At 30.3% G+C, this 21,804-nt stretch overlaps 1 protein-coding gene across 1 annotated transcript; it reads left to right on the top strand.

Annotated features, from left to right (window-relative positions):
* The first annotated feature begins 23 nt into the window (after positions 1-23).
* Positions 24-21,683, top strand: LOC109594872 (all trans-polyprenyl-diphosphate synthase PDSS1). The gene is made up of 8 exons (XM_020010127.2): positions 24-201; positions 14,215-14,415; positions 15,122-15,261; positions 17,287-17,425; positions 19,643-19,732; positions 20,275-20,406; positions 20,467-20,661; positions 20,720-21,683. The coding sequence occupies exons 1-8, from the start codon at positions 43-45 to the stop codon at positions 20,939-20,941; spliced, it is 1,278 nt and encodes a 425-aa protein (XP_019865686.1). The 5' UTR covers positions 24-42; the 3' UTR covers positions 20,942-21,683.
* Positions 21,684-21,804: the final 121 nt, after the last annotated feature.

Raw genomic sequence — 21,804 nt, 5'->3', positions numbered from 1 at the left:
ACGAGTACGCCGCCAGAACACGGACCCACAACACTCCCGACTATGGCTTCTATAGGTTCTAGTAGGATTTGTGCGAGGGTGCAAGAAAAATTGTGTCAGTGGGGACATTCGCCAATTTTCAAAAGACACTCGATCAATGTGCGCTCCAAATTCGGATTTCACACTGTCAACAGGACAATCGTTACTATTCCCGAAATTAAGGTAGGCACGTATTTGTATTTTTCATTCATTTTATATTACTCAAATTTAATCTATAAATATTTTAACGTGCGGCTATGGATTTATTTCGTCATTGATTATCTAACTTATTATTATTATTATGCACGGTTTTTGGGGCCAACATGTCCATGATACATTATCCGATATTTTGTAAACATTTCTATCGAGTTATAAAATTCTTTATAGTATCCACAAAACCGTGGAAAGATTTACAACACTATTAAACAAATCCATTCGAAAGTTTCAATTTTGTTTACATTAATAATTCATTTCACTTCATTTATTGTCCCACATTCGATTTAAGAATTTTCCCCATGCTTTCGTCTGGTCCATAATGCACCCAGTTGGTGACCGGCGTATAAAAGTATCGAAATCGCTGTGTACACTTTACAGTTGCTGTTAATCAATTAATCGGCCGATTGTGAAAAAGTAGGATGTAACGCGGATCTGTATCTATTGCTCGTGAAAAATTCTGCGCGAACACATTTTATATACAACTTTCTCAATTACTATCTTTGTCGCTTTGACTTTCTTTTACGCACTTGCATGGTAATATGTTTGTGTGTGACTGTTAATACTAAAAAGCCTTTATTGTAATTAAATGTGTAATATTTTTACACATTTTTTGACTTCTTTATATCTATTCTTAAAAGAAAATAACAACTTATTGTATATATATAGCTAAAGAAATCAAAGTTTAGACAAACATAAGAAAATTCTCAATTCGTTTTAAAATAAACAAGTCCCGTTATTGAAAACATCAAATTTTGTTCACTCTTAATATCAAATCATACAATAACAATTTATTAACGATAATTTCAGATCCATGATAAATTTTATTTATTTACTATGAGGTTATTATTTGAAAGTAATTAATTCGTTCAGTTTGTAATGTAGGTTAATCTGGGAGAACCGTTAATGTTGTATTTAATTTTGGTTTTTATTGTTTTTCTATTTAATTAATACTCAAGATTCGAATATTTTATGTATTTTTTTACAGCATAAATCACTGTAAATATTTAAATATCGAAACAGTTGTGTATACATAATTTGTCCATAAATATTGTAAAAAATCCCGCAAGTAAATTAACATCTTAATTATTTTTATTTTAATACAAACTTTATGTGATTAAAAAATATTACATATAAAGAATTCATATTTAAAAATTAAGTGCATATTTGTATTTTTTTTATAATATTTATTAAAATTAATTATTGTGTAACAAGAATTTAAAGTTTAAATAAAGTAGATATACAGGGTGATTTATCTCTCATCTTATTTATGGTAAATGAAAAAAGTTATTGCATTTTAAAAGATTGATTGTAAAGTTTTCGACTTATACTCCAGTAATAGGAATAGGAAAAAAATGAAAAAAAAAACAAAAATATGGATTTTTCGAAAAAAATGTATTTGAGAAATTTATTGCTTTCAACGAGTAGTTTAACCTTGTAAATTGCTGTTTGTAGTTAGATGTAAAACTTCAGTTCGCTTTATTTTTCACAACTTAATTTTGTTCCAACAAGACAAAGTTCATTACCCCTTTCTTATAGGATCTAATTTGGAAAATACACATATTAATTTTCTAAATCAGAATTTGCATAAATTCCATTGATCGTCCTTCGAAACTAGATACCAAGGTTTTTTATTGGCAATTTTTTTTCCATTGAGCGGTATTAGTTATCACGACTGATCACTATTAATTTAGTGTATAATTTTATTAATATACTTCACCATATTTTAGACAATAACTCAAGGTCTTTTCTGAGAAGAATTTCAGGATTTTGTAGTTTTGTTTATATTTTTTCTTTAATTAGTTGACATTGATAAGGTAAACTATTATTAGTAACAGGCTTATTTAAATACTGTTTGTTCTATTTTGGTAATAATTTGCCTATCACCCGTCTAATTTATAAATCACCGTCTCATTTAATTTCAAAGAATGATCGGGTTTAATTGGATTATTTTTGGTTAGATTCTAAACCGTCGTGTCTAACACCACAGATAATTGGTTTGAGTCATTTGCAATTGTTTACCTAGTTGTGTTGATAAGAGCTGGTAGTGTATGTAATTTCTTATCTAATCGTTGAACACAGTTTCTATTCAATTTTAACTTGTTTGTTAGATTATATCCACATTTATTTATTATCATAATTAATTTGATCTGTAATGTCTTGAATAAATTTTTACACAGTTTATCCAAATCAAGAGTTAATAAATCTTAGGTCCTAGATAAAACTTACATAACATAAAATAGAATTATCACTTTTAACAGCTTAAAATTATTGAAGTTTTTTTAGTGATGTTTTCATTTAGTGTAACTGCTAGACCGTTCGTATTTGTCCTCACCTCTTTTAGAACTATTAATATTAATTATGAACTGTCTAAAATAAATAGAAACTTATTGTAATATTAGAAATTGTTTTTTACATGGGCCCGGTTTATATTTAGTTTTTATCATGTTAATTTAAATTTCCATTTGTAATTTTTGCGTCCCTTTTTTACAAATTTTATTATTTTATATTTATCAATCAATTAATGGTGGCGACCGATTGGAATTCGGGTTGTCCATTTCCGATGGTGAAGACAATGGTAAACGGCGTTTGCTGCAGCCGATATCAGTTCGGCGAGGCTCTTCGCTGAAGAAAGTAAACATCTGACCCACTTGGACAGGATCAAGGACACTCTCACCTATGTTGTGCACCGCACGGCGGAGGCATTGGCCTAAAGACACTTAACTCTCGGAAAACGGACGGCGCGGGCCCCGTTCTTCTTGTTTCCTCGTTTAATTAATTGCTTATCATAACGTGGCAAGTTCGATATTTCGATACCTTATGGATGCTGACAGATTTGATGGAGGATCGAGTCGTTGTAGTAGCAGTAGTCTGTTGGTCAACGCTTATTAAGTCAGCCTAGGAAAGGAGACTGACTAATTGGCTTTCAAATTTAAAAGATGCGGTCCAGATGTTACCAGTTGATCTAGGATTTTATAGTTAAATTATCAGTTAGTTTGGTAAAATATTGGAGAATCTTAATGTGGTTATAGATATTTAGATTTATTACTAGTTTATTATTATGTTTTATTATTTGCATACTTGTATAACAGCAGGAATAACATCAATAAGAGAAGATGGGCGTTTCGTTAATAGAAACCACGTGCCTGAACTTTTTACCGGTCACTACCTTGAGATCAAACAGTTATTTTTTAATATATAAAAGATTAGATGATTAAACATTTCTTGCAACTAATTATAATCAACTTGGAAAAACATTTTTCGTTGCACAACCAAAACTGGTACCTTTTGAAAAATAACTGTTCCCTCTGCATTCCCACCATGTTCAAAACCGACGTGATAAACATCGACTATTTGGGATGCATTATAATACATAATTCCACATTTATTTATTGGTGTTTCGGCTCACGCAGCTTTCATAAATTAGATCTTGAAAATAGAGATAATTAGTATAATTCGAAACTGTGATGTATGATCGGTCACTCTGCAGCCACAAACGTTCTCAATGGCTTATGAAGAATTTATGTAAATTTTAAGAAGAGCGGACTATCAGTTGCTTAATCCTTTACATAACTATGGTCGTATTACATAACATTACTCTTTTCTGAGTAGAAACTATAGGATAATCACTTCATTGCTTTATTAAACGTTTAAATTCTGTTTATATTGCTTTTATTTTATGTTAGTTCTGAATATTTAAAGGTAAGACTTTGAAATGAAATTGTTTTGTTATAAATATTAGTAATTCAAAAAATGTCCAGAAATTGTTTTTTGTACGTTGAATTGTATGTTTAAATATATAAGTTAAAATGTTTTATACAATTATTCATAATAACTGCGTCTTTGGAATAGATAATTTGAATTTCATAGAATAAACAGATTTAAAAATATTTTCAGTATGTTTTATTTTGATTAGTAATATTTTAATTTTTTTTTTTAAATATTTGTATATTTAATATGTCTAATATATTGTAAACAACATGCTGTTTCTTGTAAATTTTTTTCCAAAAAACTCAGATTGTGAATTTGAACACATTTTATTCGGTTCATTCTCAATTTATAACACCGTAAAATAAGTAATAGTATTTCTTCTGAAGATTTTGCCGTTATAATTGCAATTTTAGAACTTGGGTATCTGAGTCAACAGCAACTAGTCCAAATTCATGTTTATAGAGTGTAATAATCGGAAAACAAGTAATACTGATATACCATATGGTGGAGGGCAACAACGACCAAAAGGCAGTTTTCTGATTATTTCTACTAGACGAAATCCCACATTTTGTACATCTAAGCTTTATACAGGAGTCACCATAAATCTGCCTACTATCAGAAGAAAGTTGCATGAAGCTGGTCAACCGAATGGCGGAATTATTTATTTGTTCACAGATGAGCCTAGGTACACATATCACTCGTATTTGAACATGAACGTGGTGATAGATATCATGAAAGAAACATGGCCCCAGCTGTTGCTGTTTGAGGTTGTTCTGTAACCGTGTTCCATACCATATTGAACTGAGAAACAATGAATGCTCGACAATATTACGAATTGATTATTCAACCAATTACACTGGTCTGCAACAAAATCCTCATTTAATTAAAAATATGATAAATATAAAGATTTAAACATGCTAAATTTATCTTTACTTCTCATTTATCGTTATCATGTATTTGTTTTTCATACGTCTTTTAAATCGCTTAAATTATGTATTTTTCGTCGGTTTACGAGAAATATCTGTGCGGATCTAAAAGTTGTAGTTATGTTAACCGGACTCCATATAAAGTTAGGTCTGAAAAATTATGTGGCGAAGGTTTTCAATATTTTAAAACTAAATTTCCTCCCATCAGTAACCAGAAATTGAAAGAGGGTTCCCTAATACGAGACCTCATGGAGGACCCAAATTTTATAAGCATCTTGAATGAAGCTGAAAAAAAAATTATGGATCGCGTTCGTTGAAGTGTGTCATAATTTTTTTGGAAACAAAAAAAGTAAAAACTACCAGGATCATTCAACTTCTTTCTTCTTACATAGTTTTGAAATGCAATACGTCCCTTAAAATTTATTTTTTACACTCACACTTCTCTCCAAATCTTGGAGCAGTATCAGATGATCACGGTGAAAAGTTTCACCAATATATTACACATAGAGAAGGCGCTACAATGGGATATGGTAAGAAGCAATGCCTATTTTTGTTGGTCGATTCATCGCGAAACTTACAAACTGACCAAGTAATAATCCTAAAAACGTAGCGATAAATATTCAGTTTTGTTTAATCTTAATTAGTTTTATTTTTTAATTTGACAAGAAGTTTTATGGTATTAGTTTTATTACTAGTTTAAAAATTTAAGGTTAAAGTATTTATTGAATTATTTAGGGGATTAGGTCGTTTATTACAACTTATTTTGATGATATATTTGATACAATTTAATCTCAATAGTATTTCGATTTTTGAAATAATTCAAAATATAAATTTCAAGAGATGAGAAATATATTTGAAAACATGCTTTTTTGAAATTAAGAACGATACAAAAAATTAGTTTTCAAGCTTGAATTGAATATTGTACTTCTATAAACTATTTTACATTGTGTATTTATAGGTAAGTGAACAAATTTTGAAATCGTTTAAAAAATGCCGTGACAAAAAAAATTGTTTTTAATCACTGATTTAATTATTTAAGGATGATGAATTTTGCAAATTTTCATAATGTTTTTTTGAAAGTTACAAAAAGTTGAAAATATTTTTTAGTTAAGCTGATTATATTTTTGAGTTGGACGTGATAATTTGAAGTTAATAAAATTATAACTGATTTCATTTAAAATTGTCTCAAAAAATAACTTTTTACAAAACAAATCTTTTCTTCAATCAGAAATATTGTACAAATAAAATACAAAATTTAATATTTAATTTTAGAAATAAAAAATATATTACACAATATTGTTTTAATAAAAATATAAGCATAATATACCAAGATTTGCAATAATTAGAATGTGAGTGTTATTGTAACGTATTAAAGTAGAGTATAATATAATTTGAATGCATGTCAAATTGGAGTAGGTACTTGTTAACCTTATAATTTACATTTCTAATATATCAGTCTGGATATAATTGCAACATTTTTACCACTGACCGTTTAAATTTAGAAATAATATCAAGGTCTTAAAATATACTTTTTAATCGTATCAATATCTATCATATTTCTTAATTTTTCATTTAAATCTTTACATTTATCATTACAACAATTAATTAAATGTTGGTAGTCACTTTATTATGATCATGGCACGATTAGGGTATTGCAACATCACCACTTATGACCGCTTAAAAATTTGCTAAAAAATTGTTGATTAAAAAATTTGAATCTAATAATAATCTCGAACACCTGTAAGTAATTTGATATATCATGATCGTTCAATATTGTCGATGTTTGCATTTTATGTGAGTTGCACAATCAAAACAGTAAAACTTGTGAAATGCCTGAACTTTCTGAAATAGCATGCAGGTTTTGTAACTGTAATCGACAACTCGCATTATAGTGAAACATTTAAATAGCATTGGCTTGATTTTATAGGTGATTAATTTATTATTATTGTTTGATCGAAGTGTGAAGTCCATTGTCAAATGTGGTGGATGCGCCGGGTATGGTCGAGATTTATTACACTGTTCACTTATCAAAATTCAAATCGTTTTATCACACGGTTTTAAAATTAGATTGGATTGCGTGAAACCAATAAAAAGTTGAATTTTGAAATTGTCAAAAATAAAACGCACCGCCGCAAAGACCTTGACTTTTAAGATGCTTATATAACGCAAAACAAACAATACTAAATGAACAAATAAAATTTCGACAGAATTTAGAATTCGTCTATTAGGTCCTGTTTTAATAATTAACGAACACTATTTCATTAAAACTGAGTGCCTAACATTTTTTTGCAATTAATTAAAACACTAATTTAAGAGGTTTTACCTAATTCTTCCGTAATTTATTTATGAAAAAATTAACGCAAACCATAATTGAAACACTGGAAACAAACCATCTGCGGTTTCTTTCAGCTTTCTTTTTAAAATCCGTTAATGGCTTAATTAATTTAATTTAGCCGTGCCATTGACCGCCAAACTAGGGGGCACGGATTAATTACGCACATTGCGTACAGATGCGACTCCATTTTTTACGTGAGATTCGTAATTCGACTGCAACACCTGTTTGGGCGCGTCTCGCTTTCACCGCTGCGATTCAAAATTGCCGAAAAACAATCCGTAAATCTTTGGACAAACCAATCGCCGTCTCGTTATTGCCGGATCAATTGAACGGAAGGTATATGTGTGTGGGGCGTTTCGTCATTTTTGAAAGTTCAAATATGACCAGTCGATTGCTAACTTTGTTTGCAAAGTTCTTACGATATCAAAAGAAATTTTTACTAATGATGTGACATGAAACAATGGTACAATATGGTAATATATTTGTTTGGTTGTTTACGAAATTAATAATCTAAATTTAAAGGAGGTGTCATCGAGTAAAAGATGAAAGTGATGTTTTCGCCAAACGGATCACGTGTTGACCCAACGAAAGTGGTTTTTCTTTACAATTATTTCCGGTTTTAAACGAGCCTCGAGATTGATCTCGATGTCTTGCAGGTCAGTTGCTTTTTTTAACAGCATAAGGTTTTTCTCCAATCAACTACTGAAAGTACCCAGTGCTGGACTATTTTCTGCAAAACTGATCATTATTTGGGCCAACGCATTGAAAAATTGTCGACGATTTTCTCGTTATATTTATTATTATATTGTTAAGACGTCTCATCGCAACAATTTCGGCTGTTACATCCGTAATTACTTAATCGACTGCACATGACCAGTTTGACAGAAATAGAAACTATGAAATTAATACGTGGCGAGCTTGAATAGAAATCAACGAGAGTTTAGTACACACATTGTTTCTTAACAATCAGACCTGAAAAAATGTTTTACATTTAAAATGTAAGTGGCACGCCGTGCTTAATCAGTGTGTATTAACTGTAACGCTAACCAAAACTGTCATCTTTTTGAATTTTTTGGCATTATTTTGTCTTGCGTCTAGTTTAAAATATTAATTATAGTTATTCATGAGTTTGACAAGGAAATTGAAAGTTTTAATCGTTGGTATGATTTAATGAAAGCTCAGACCACACTCGATGGTCTCTAAAAAAGATACAAAATATCATTCGTTTTTAAAATTCTAATATTTATTTATTTTTACTTTTCATGTCTTAATTCTTTTACTAAATCTTTAATTTTAGCTATTGTATCATGTATATCATTTTCAATTTGTAAAATTTATTTGTTATGATTGCTGTTGATTGTTATGATATTTTTAATTTTCTGAATTTGAAGATTCTCTAATATCCTGCGTTAATTGGGTTGATTGATTAAAGCTTGATAAACGATAAAAATTAATTATTAATATAATAACAACGTCAATGTCAACCACTAAATTTAATACAGACACTTCTATTAATAAAAAAATATTATCATTAATATTTATTTATTTATTTTTATTTTTCATATCTTTATTCTTTTACTGAATCTTTAATTTTAGTTATTGTATTATTCATTTTCAATTTGTAAATTTTATTTGTTATAATTTTATATTTAATTATCTAAATTTGAAGATATTCTAATATCCTGCGTCACCACAAAATCTTTTTGATGTAATATTGACAAAAATATGGATTAAAAATTGGGTTGATTGATTTGATTTTTATTAAAACTTGATAAACGATAAAAATTACTTATTAGTATAATAACAATGTCAATTAGACACTAAATTTACACGTCTCTTAATAAAAAATTATTATCATTAAATTTTATTCTTAATTTAGTAATTGGAGCATTCCACATTAACTGCTGTATATCTATTAATTTTCTCTTTTATGAAATTAACGAAACAAATTATTTCTGTATGTACAATTATTTAGTTTTTACCAGTAGTTTTTAATTACTGCATAATTGCTCTTGTAATATTTTACTATAAAGCAATATGATAATAATTAGCGAGTTGGTTTCAGTAACTGTGTGTACTTAGTAAACGTAAGTAAATCATGTTAATGACAACTTTATGTTAATTAGATGTTATATATACTTATTACGTTTTGTGTAAGTAGTTTTTAACTATTTCTTGTGTGAATATTTTAAAATCTCTGAACTGTTTTTATCATACAGTTTTTAAATTATTTTATGTTACTTTTTTAAGGATGTATAATTGAAACAACACATGCAATTCTGACCTTTTAATTTACTTTTTTAAAAAAGGTTCTTTATTATATTTTTAGAAAATAGCCATAAAAATCTTACCACTAACGAGTTCTGCAAACAACAATCTAAATTAAATTTTCATTTTATTTTTATTTAATAAATTTTTGTTATTTTACTAAACATATATTTTTGTTTCATTTAATCCTGTTTTTACAGCCAGTTTGTAGAGTTTTAATTATTTATTTATTTATTTTCATTTAAAAATGCATAATAGACTGCTCAGTATCCATTATTGATTTCGATTACTTCTAGTTTTAATACACGGATTATATTCAACCCATCCATCTAAAAAAGTGATAAATAATTTAAATAGTTTCCACAAAATTGATCAGTCCAAAATTTAAATTTACATTTTTTATATAAAATATCGTCACATTAATTTTAATACTCAAAACGAAAATAAATTCGGCTTTCAACTTGACATGAACATCAGTGACACGTTTTAAAGGAAACACTTATTCTTCCAAATCATGACTTAATGATTATAATACAATAATAGTTTGTTTCAAAGAATGTGTTGCCATAATTGCATAAAACACCTCGACAAAATAAAAATTTAGTTGTTGTTTACTAACGATCTGCAACTTAATTCGTCGACAGTGACATACTTTTGCCACTAATTTGTTTAGCACAAATCAGATTCGAATCTGTACGTCAAAAAAATAGGAAATCGTTAAAGTACACTTTTGCAACAAATAATTGCATTACTAACACTGTCCATACGAATGTGAACAATATGCTCGTTGTTACGTTTTGCCGCCATATGTTTAATTGGAAAGCTTCGTGCTGAAAGCCAATTTGTCTGCTGTAGTGTAATTGAGGTCGGGATCTTACAATTTAAATTCAAATAACGCATTATTTTGAATTGTTTGCGGATTTAAGACGATGTGACTGATATTTGGGTAAATATTCGGTCAGGTCGATAAACTTTCGTTTGCAACGTGTCAGAACCACTTGTTTTATGGTTAAACAATATAAGTACACCAAGGCGAAATTAACGTGTTTAACTTTGGTACGGTGTTAATTAATAAATAAAAATTTACACGGGTATAGTATAACAGAATAGCTAATTTCACTGATCGAGGCTCATGTTTTCCAATGGTCTATTGGAGTTTATTGCATAAATTTTTATTTATGTTTAGATGTTCTGCAGAGTGTGGTAACGTTAATTGCATTATCGGAAAATTATTTCGACACATTGTTTGCCCAACAATTTAATTTACAGCAGTGGCACATATAAAGAAATCCATCAATGTAACACCAATAAAATTAATTAAATTCAGATGTGTATGTATTTTACAATAAAATTATACATTTATTACTAATTTTTTATTATGATATTACATCGTTAGACAATTGTAAATCTTCAAGAATTGAAATTAAATGTATGTTTTCATGTTTGAGTAACGGCAATCGTTGTTGACTAATAAGCATCATCGATAAATATTACATTCATAAGCTTTAATTAGGTTCTGCTCATTATTATAGTGTGCACTTCCTATTCGATAATTAAACAACTTGAGTAATTGCAGGGAACTTCAAGGAGATAATACTGACTACTCATTGACCGTTTCTGGTCCATTTTTGGTGAACGAAACTGAATAAAATTATCGTGTCTGCCTACACATTTGTATAATCTTGTGTCATAATCGATGAGCGGCATAACAATTACATAAAAAGCGATAATGTTACATAAAACATTGAACGAAAGACAATGTACCTATTCAATCACAAAATAAGGTTACTAGCAATCACCGGTACTATCAAAATTCTCACCCATTCATTCGTCCCATTACTTTAACGGATTATGTTTGTAATTATAATGTAATTAATTTTCTATGAGTTTTATATATAGATCACTAGCTTATTCCTAACACTGTTTTCTTACTTTCATTTAATAAATAAATATTGAAGTTTGTTTTTGTCATTATTTAAAGTTTTCGGTATATCATTAATTATTATTTTTATTTATTTGTAAAATATTAAGAATGATTAAAATGTTAGAAAAGTTTACTGAATGCCTGAGCAGTTCATTTGCTAAATGTGCTTTTAATTAATTGATTAGCTTAATCATCAATGTACAAATTCCATTTTACTACTTTTAATGCAACGTATTTAGCAAATATGAACAGACAAATGATGAGGAGGTTTGCACAAGGAGAAGTAGTTTCTATAAAAATTGTGCCACTTCATAAAAATGATCAGTTGCTTTAGAGGAACCCCAAGAAACGTTTTAAACGATGACATCCATTATACGGAAACAATATGATTGTTCACGGAAAACTACTAATCGGATGTTAAAAATCGAACCGATAACAAAAATAAAAGATAGCAGACCGAAGCCAATCGACGAGGCAAAGATAGAGAGCTGCGGCCATCGGGCAGAGCGGGAGCGAGTTCAGCTCGGCTCGCGTTCACTTTCACATTCCATAGCGTCTCAAATATGTAGGTTAGAGGAATCAAGATTCAGCAGGTGACGCGCGCCAACGCCGAAATCGAAACGGCGGTTTTCGGTTTCGATGGTGCGTCCTCCATTGATTTTTGATTAGCGTTTTCCCAATCGAACCAAAACAATTGTTTTGGACTGTGACCAAAGGGGACTTTCTAAACTAACACCTTTATATCATGTAGTAGCCTTATATGTCTCCATATCTTTTAATTCTTCACAAGAACATATATTTTTCGATAACAAAAAATGAGGAACACCTAGGGAAAACTTTCAAATGGTGGATATCCAGTAATAACAAAAGGAACCCCAACATTTAAAAAAAATAGCCCATTTTGTGTGGCAACTTAATATTCAGACAAGGATTTTTATTCATAATATCACATTTTGTTACTTTTTGCTCTAATTAGTGTACCTACTGCTTTGAATTTATTTGAGCATAGACTCAATTAAAAATCTGCACTGATTAGACATAAATTCCTTCTAAATTTGTTCACTTTTGGACTCGTGTGGTAATGTTCGTTGCAGATCGTTATTTAACGCTTATTTTATTTTATATTAATCAGTCTCAATGATATTTAGTATAGGACTGCTTGAAGACCACAAAAGAACACATATTTTGTAATCCGCGAGCCATTGTGTGACGGTGTGTTGAAAAATATAATTTTCACAGACATTAAGCTTCTCTAAATTTGAAAATAAAGTTCACAGTATCGTCAAATTCGAAATACCTCAAAGCTGAAGGTGCCATATAAACCCAAATCATAAAGCCTCTTTATTTACGATAATAATACAAAAGGCAAATTTTGATTCGCCGTTAAAAATAATTTGATCAGTTCTTTACAGTCCAAGACACTTTGAACATTGATCAATTAAGCCCGATTTTCTTTTCTTTTGTCAATATCACTGGCTTTTCCTTTGCCTATAAAAACACAAATGTAGATTTTAAAATCCAAATTTAATTCTCTGATACTTTTACTTTCAGTTACGACCTGTCTTAAAATACTTAATTTTTTTTTTTCATTCATTTATGTACTAAATGTTGCCTTATTGTTACACCAACTAAATTTGAATGGCCAGGACTTTTTTCGTTTTTTTGAGTACAGGGTTATTACTTTCCAAACCATTGATTTAGGAATATTAAGTTCATCAGTCACTTCAAGTATTGTTTTGCATCGATAATAATTTTTAATCACCAACTTTTGAAGTATATAAATTGTAACAATACCTGTATATTTAATCAATCATTACAATTTTGTGTCTGCCACAGTTTGAAATTAAGTTCCTATTAGCCTCAACTAATATTCGGTCCAGCACGATATTGGATTATATAATCAATTTAATTTTTGGATGTATTACAAACGAGCTTCGGACAATTTTTTGTGTCACGGTCTTTATTTTAATGTCACGATTATGATATTTCAAAATTTAAACAAAAACATATATTACGAAACTATTTTCCGAATTGATTTCCGAAGCTCCACACAATTTCCCTGAGTTACGGACTTGACGATTTAATGCCCTGATTATCTCTCGATATTACGAATCATGAACAATGAACCAATTGCAAAATTGTTTTGTTGTAAGATTTTCTGCGTTGTTATTCGGCTGAATCTTATTGCGAGCGCAGCCGATCCGTCTAATACAAATTTAGCAATAGCCGCATTGTGTGCGCAATGCTACTTCCATAACTAAATGGCTAATTAAATCAGTTTCAAAATTGCACGATTTGCTCTTTCAAAATTTAAAGCAACATAGATTCTTCCAAGTAAAATCTGCTTTGTTTCGCAACGCAAGATTCAAATCTGCATTGCAATAAACAACGATTTTGGGAAATTGTAATGGGTGGTCTGTCCGATTACCGTCTTAATGAGTTCCTTGCTTCTTTGTTTCCAAATTGTTTTGTAATGCTCAAACTTAAATATTTATTTTGCTAATGTATTTTAGAAATTCGGCATTTATTAAAATTATTGTGTTAAACAGTTTCGATACATACTAATTGTGAGTTCGAAAAATTTTTTCTCTTTCCATTTATTTGCATAAAAGGTGAAAGTGTCTGCTTTTCACGTATATAAATTAGCTTCAACTTCATTGCTCATTGTCTAAAAATGACATCACCATATAAAAAATCATTATTAATTAATTACCTAAATTAATTACACGAAGCACTAATTTAACAAAGTTTGAACCACCTTGAGTACTATTTAACATCTTCCGTTTTCCGGGGTTGCTCATTCCGTTTTTCTTTTACAGAATCCAGTATTAAATAAATTAGCCGCAACTGGTACGGCATCAGGATGCTGGCATCCTTGCATTCGACCGGAAGTGGCTGGCACGGCATTTTCCTACAGCACAATGAGGACGCAACAGCCTGGTTCGCTGCCCGAGTACCAGGTCGATCCGTACGCCTTGTTAGAAGATGACCTCAAGGATGTTTATGTGTATATTAGAGAGGTAACTATGATTCGATTTCTTGTACTGGGCGTTATACCACAAATGGCACAATGATAAGTTAATTGTACAAGAAAGTGGATGAATCGATGTGGAGATTTCTAATTTTGTTCAAACTGTAACATTATTATAAAAATGATAAGTGGCATAAGGAAATGCATATTAATGTAAATTAATTGTGATGACAATAATGGAAAGTACAAAAAGAAAAGTTAGAATAAACATTATTTAATAAACTAACAACTAACTAACAAATAAGAGCCGGAAATGCCAGATTAATTAAAGCTTACAAAATACTTTGATCAACGTTTATGTAAATTGATTGAAAAGAAACCAGGAAATTGGGAAAAAATCTCAAGACAATGATCACATCTATTCGTTCACATTTATTCCTCACTATCTTAAAGACATCTTAACAACAACCAATAAGTTTTATTGCGTCGTGATTCACTGTAGTTGTCATGGTTAATTTTTCTTTCTATGTAATTTAATTCCTTTCGGCCGCCCCGACACGAATACCAAATGAACTCTTAAACCTTATTTAAAGATGACCTTAAGACGATTGCCTCCGCATACCTGCATTAAAATTCTTATGCGTTCCCAACGATAATTATACATCGTATCAGATAAGCACCGATAGAAAGCCAGTAACTCAACACCTAAAACGTTTCATGTATTTTATCAAAGTTCACAAACCTTTCTGTTACAGTCCCTTCGGAGGAACACATACCAACAAGACCTGTATGACATATCCACATACTATTTTGACGGACACGGGAAAGCCATTCGACCAATGGTGGCGATTCTGATGGCCAGAGCAATAAACTATCACATTTACAAGGAAAAAAGGTAAGGTTCACATCAAAGTGAAAGGTTTTGTCTGTGGTATTGATAGAGGCGCAGCTTTTCTCTGGGGAAGCTCTATTTAATTGATGTGAACTGTTAATTTGTAAAACAATTCTGAAAACAAAATTACAATTATGTTAATTCAGAATCAATTAGAGTCAGATGTGTGTCATATTTTGCACGGATGTATTATTTATAATAGATAAATTCGACCTCCGAAAATACAACTATTAACCTTAAATGCAATGAATAATTATACTATTAAGAACACGAAAATGTCTTTAAAGTGAAAGGATTTTATTGTGACAATAAATGGATAATATTTGAGGGGGAGGTTTTTCCTGGAAATTTTCAATTTAATGGACGGGCAGTGCTCATTTGGTAAAGAGTCACGAAAACTATATTTGCGTATACAGTTAATTTAGAAACAATAGCAGTACACGGATGTATCAATCAAACAAATTTGACCTCTAAAAATATCTACGACGGTAATTAAGTCTTGAAATGTCAACACATCTAGAAAAGTTTAATATGGTAACTTGGTTGTAACGACAAATAGATATTGAGGTTTTTCCTTGGAATGACCAGTTTGATTGACGTGATGTTCGTGTGGTAAAGAGTCACGAAAACTATAAGTGCCTATATAGTTAATTCAGAAGCCATAAAAATAAGATGTGTGTCACATAATTTACATTTGTACACGAATATATTAAAGAAATTCGACCTCTAAAAATATCTTCATCTACTATTAAACCATAAATGCAATATGAGCAATTAAACTATCAAGTACACGAAAATTGTCTTGATGTTTCAACACATCTTCAGCGCCTTTGTATTTCTGAGTATTGAAAATCTGTTGCGCAAAGTGCGTGCTGGTGAAGATAATTGGTCCTAATGGCGTTGATTCCATGTCAATGAGGCAACTAAAATGTCCATAGTCGTGAAAAGTCACGTTTCCAAGCCGATTTATAAAAATATTAATAACGATTAGGCCTTGGCTACAGAAAATAATTAACGACATGATAAAAGTACCATAAAGCTGATTATGATGAGCAGTCCCTTGAAATTGCTCACTTATCCTTGCTCACTACTTAAGTGTTAATTGATTGATGCATTTTATTATTTAAATGATAAATTTGCATTTACGACAATTTTTTGTCGATGTTTTATATTGATTGATGTTGTTGTACACACAAGGAATTCCGATTATTGGATAAGAAACACGGCAACAATTCTATAAATACAGAAGTGATTTGCACTGAAAAACCTCTATTGTATGATAATAAACCGAGGAAGTATTGCGATTGTAGGTGTACGATGATCCTCGTCTGTGAATGAGCCGCAGCCTTGGGGGAGAGGTGGTGGGGAAATCGCAAGGCCGCGGAAACGGAGTCGGCCATAGATCAGAAGGGCATTGCTCCATTTGCCGCTCAATTATTCGATTTTCCGAACGAACAATCTAAGTTGTCGCCGTTGCCCAACACGCACACGTTTTAAACTCATGCGTTATTATTGATTTTAATTTGTGGTCAATGACAAGAGCGTGTCGCAACGGTTTTACTTTCAACGGCCTAATTCTCGGTTATCCCAGCGAGACGTTTACAAGTCTTAGAAACCATCTTTTAATATTCATCAATTTTTATTAATTCTTTTGAAACTGAATGCAAATCAAGGTACATGCCAAAATTACGACACGGATTTACTCAATACATGGTGGTACATGCCAGACCGACAAGTGTACACATGAATATGCATTGTGACAAAAATCGAGAGTTGTCTGAATATTTATAAAACTAATCAGAAAGCCGTTAAGGGTAAATAGGTCAATGTAGCACACATTCATAAGAGTCAATCACAATTACTCAATTTTTTTTTTCATTATTTCTTTTATTAAGTACGTGACAATGTAGGCTTAGAAATTTAATTGTGTCTTTTTAAAAATGTGGGCATCTGTAAATAAAATAATGAATAATGTACAATACATTTTATTTGTCTGGAATCCGTATAAAAGTATGTTTGTTTTTGCAGCTTGTTACCGTCACAAAGAGAAGTCGCAATGATATCGGAAATGATTCACACAGCATCATTGGTACATGACGATGTAATTGATCAGTCGGATTTTAGACGAGGAAAGCCCAGTGTAAACGTAATGTGGAATCATAAGAAGGTAAATATTCGTCGGAAACGTGTGTAAACGCTATGATGAGATGAAATCAGATAGTCTGACTTTTGTCTGAGCATAATTTCGATGATTTCAGAATAACAATGAACCCAAACTGTTTTTAACCGTATTCCTTTTCTATTATTTTCTTTCGAGATCCAATTTAAAATTCAATTTATTACCTAACAGCATGTTACATAATTTATAAATCACCAATGTATTTTTGTAACACCACTGGAATTCCCAATTAAATAGTTTGTCCCGTCACTAAGACTTTCAGATAATTTATATTATATATAGTGATCTGGCCGCAGTATGTTTAATGCATAAATGACTGATTAAAACGTTAAGTGAATTTAAAACTTTATATAATGTTTTCGCACGCGAATGAATAATAGTTTTCATTGGGCATTTGGGTAAAAGCAAATGGTCAATGATTTTTGCTTGAGGATATCTCATACATTGCAAGTCCTTTCTTAAATGTCAAGGTGTTAAGGTTATCCTTATTTATATTTACCGTGATGTTGCAATTTTAATCGTGCTTTTAACAAGCCAACAACAATTTCGCCCAATAATTCGCTATTTATTTCTATCCCTGAAGCACTAAATTCTACTAATCAGGCATTACTTAACTTGTGTCGATCACCGTAGGCGCACATATTTATTTGCAGTCTGTAATAATTATTATATTAATAATATATGAAAAATGCTGAGCTGGAATTTTATTATCAAATGCGCACACAAGAAATATCTAAAAAATTTACTACTTCTTGTGCGCATTCTTAAATTATTTCATGGTTAAACAGATCAAACTGGTTCAGCAGAAATTGCAAAATGTATTTTATTGAGGTTAGTTAGCAACTAAAGTAATAAACGTTTTAATATTATTGAATTTGTAAAATAATTTCTTGTAATTTTAAATATTTACTGGTATTGTTATTGTAATATATTTTGCTTTGTTGAGTTCTTATATTTCTGTTCTCATCTATTCTAAATGTGGATTGATCTGACCGATTCATCACAAAAGATAGAGAGCCGAAGCATCAAACACATATTGCAAATAAGTAATTAAGTAATTGTCGAATCGTTGAAAGGAATTATTAACTTTCCCCTTTGCTAGTAAGAGTGCCACTAACCTAGATATTGCACTTACAAGATATAACAGGTGGTGCATACGAATTGCTTATGTCTACTCATTAAATGGTTAGCATAATTGCATCTAAACATACGGGAACAATTGTTATTTATGTTTTATTTATGTGCCTAAGAATTAAATGATGGTGTTTTATAATTTATTCTGTTTTCAGCATATTCACATATATGCGTATATTCACACTTGGATGTTAACATAATTAAGATAATTTGTAATGGAAAAAACAATAGCTGTGAAATCATTAATCACAATCTTCTATCGTAATTATTGAAGATCGCATCGTTTCTACACAATTACTTATATTATAGTACAACAGTTTCTATAATATGCTATTGCAAAATTGTACAACAATAATTTACTTAAAGATTAATGTAAGGTCGACCAATTTAGAAGAACAGCTCGTGCGAAAATCACACCAAGGACTAGGAATTAAGTAATAATTAGGCCACTTTGTTTAATTGAGTTTTTGCCTAATCAATGGCATTTTGTACATTTTTAATCTTATAATTATTATACTGTGAGTCATGTTAAGAATATGATTAATAAAAATATTAATAATCAGATATTGAAATATTTATAGTTGTGTAACATTAATTTATGTGTTTAAATTTAATGAAAGCTTAAATTAACTTTTAGAACTACATCATTTTTTAATAAAATATGTCCATATATTAAACTGTCGTAAATTAGGAATATGTTCACTTAGAATTTCTGAATTACGAATATTAATTAACTATAATGAGGTTCTAAATTTACACAAAGAATTCGTAAAGTACAAATTTTTCTATATAAAAAATGTGCTGAAATCCTTGTTTTCTCAAACAAATCAATCTTGGTGATTTATTTAAAAAGTTCAACCGAAAAAAGTGATAACCGAGTGAAAGTTATCGTTATTGTGAGGCTCGTATGAATGACTTTTATATTGCACATTGCATCTGAAACCGGTTAAATGCAAGATTATTGATTACGACAACGAAATGCAGTCATTATGCAACCTGTTGCCTAACGCTGGCCTAAACAATTTTTATTATTTCTTGTTTTACTAAATTAACTCTTTTTTTACTTTGCAGGTTACGATGGCTGGCGACTTCATCTTGGCTGTTGCCTCCATGATGATAGCCAGGTTAAAGAACAATGATGTCACCATCATTCTTAGCCAGGTATAAAATTCACTGTGAATCTATAAATTTTCATAATAGCAATTCAATGCAACGTTGTTAGCCAATGGTAGTGACATTAAAGTTTACCTTGTCATCCAAAAAACATGAATAATTTTAACATGATTAAAGGAAAGAAGTACACTGTTGCAAGTTAAAGAATGTTGAAGTCATTGTTAATATGCTTTTTTGATATCCGGCCGTTGAATGTAACGCTAATGAAGTCATGTCTTTTACACAATTATTAAGCGATAGAAACAAAATGTGACACGCTCTCAAGTCTGTTGCAATGAACTTAACAAAGTAAAAGCGTCTATTAATTTAACAACGAAGTTTATAAATATTTGATTATTACTTAACATATGATTTTTTGGCTCAGTTGGATTCAAATTTGGGGTTATCTAATTTCTTTAAATATGCAATCTCGAAATAATATAATTATAATATATTGAATACCGGAAACGAATGTATAAATGGTAATTATTTCCATGTATAAAAACTTCTACAATATCATAAATATGAATATTAATTGTGTGATTCAACAGGTAGTAACTGACCTAGTTCAAGGAGAATTTATGCAGCTGGGATCTAAGGAAACGGAAAACGAAAGGTTCGCACACTACCTTACTAAAACTTATAGGAAAACTGCCTCCCTCATTGCAAATGCCGTAAAAGCTGTAAGTTTTTTAGTTTAAGTCCCATAACTTACAATACAAAAACTCAACGCTGTCTTTTAGGTTGCTGTTTTGGCCGGCGCAGACGAACAGATTTCGGATATTTCATATCAGTACGGCAGAAATTTGGGATTAGCATTTCAATTGGTCGACGATCTCTTGGATTTCGTTTCGTCCTCATCTCAAATGGGAAAGCCCACTGCGGCAGACCTTAAGTTGGGTTTGGCCACTGCGCCAGTATTGTTTGCTTGTGAAAAGGTAAACAACACCATGAAGCCATAACCATTCCTTAACCATTTTTTTGTGTTATTTTTAGTACCCCGAATTAAACCCAATGATAATGAGGAGGTTTCAAGAGCCGGGTGATGTAGAAAAAGCTTTTGAGCTTGTCCACAAATCAAGAGGCCTAGAACAGACTCAGTTCCTGGCCAAGCAACACTGTCAAGAAGCGGCCAGATTGGCCAGTCTTCTACAGGAGAGTCCTTATCAAAAAGGTCTGATTGTCGCCACCGATTACGTATTAAACCGCATGAAATAGCCCGAAACAAACTGGTACCTGCTTGGGAATTTTTACTTTAGATCAGTTCGTAGATATTTATGAAATGATGCGCTGGATAGTGATGTTCTGTGCCGAAATGATCAAAATATATATTAAAGTATAAATACACAAAAATTTTTAACAATTATTTTTAATTAGTAGTAGGCTATTTAGCTCTTATCTATTTTAATTATTTTGGTATAGAATGAGCTATTTGAAGTTTGTTATCCAGTTAGTTTTACTAGTGTTGCTTATATTTATAAGCGCAAGTGATTAAAGACATTTTAAATCACTTAGGAACCATCTGTTTACGACTTTTGAGTTAGTATTTTCGTTAGAGAAATATGAGTGATTGCTCAATATGAATGAAGTGGAAATCCAGTCATATTTAATACTACTTATTTAATTAAGTATTCCATAATTTTATTGTATGAATAAATGTAAACCACATGTATATATTCTACATAACAATTTATTATTGCTTTATAATAAAAATATTTAAACTTGTGTAAATATGTATAATGGATATTGAATGTAATCTTTGTTGAAATGGTTAATTAATTACAAATCGAGTAATGTATATAATATATAAACACAAATTAATTAATATTGTTGAAACTTGTAATTTATAAGAGTTGTAAATATTTATAAGTATTCTATATTTTGTATGATTATTATTTTCTATCTATGTATCATTGGGCTCTCAACTGTACGATAATCAATAAAGTAAATTGGTGGGTTATATTATAGTTTTATTTATTAAATAAAATAAATTTGGCGCATCCACCATTTCCTTAATTGGAATATTTGATTTAATATTTTATTAAAAGTCCTTGTTTTTTGTTCATATTTTATTAACATGA

The sequence above is a fragment of the Aethina tumida genome, chromosome 3 (genome assembly GCF_024364675.1).
Source record: "Aethina tumida isolate Nest 87 chromosome 3, icAetTumi1.1, whole genome shotgun sequence".
Taxonomy (NCBI): domain Eukaryota; kingdom Metazoa; phylum Arthropoda; class Insecta; order Coleoptera; family Nitidulidae; genus Aethina; species Aethina tumida.
The sequence above is the reverse complement of the archived record's forward strand: the minus strand, read 5'-3'. Positions and strand labels throughout refer to the sequence as shown.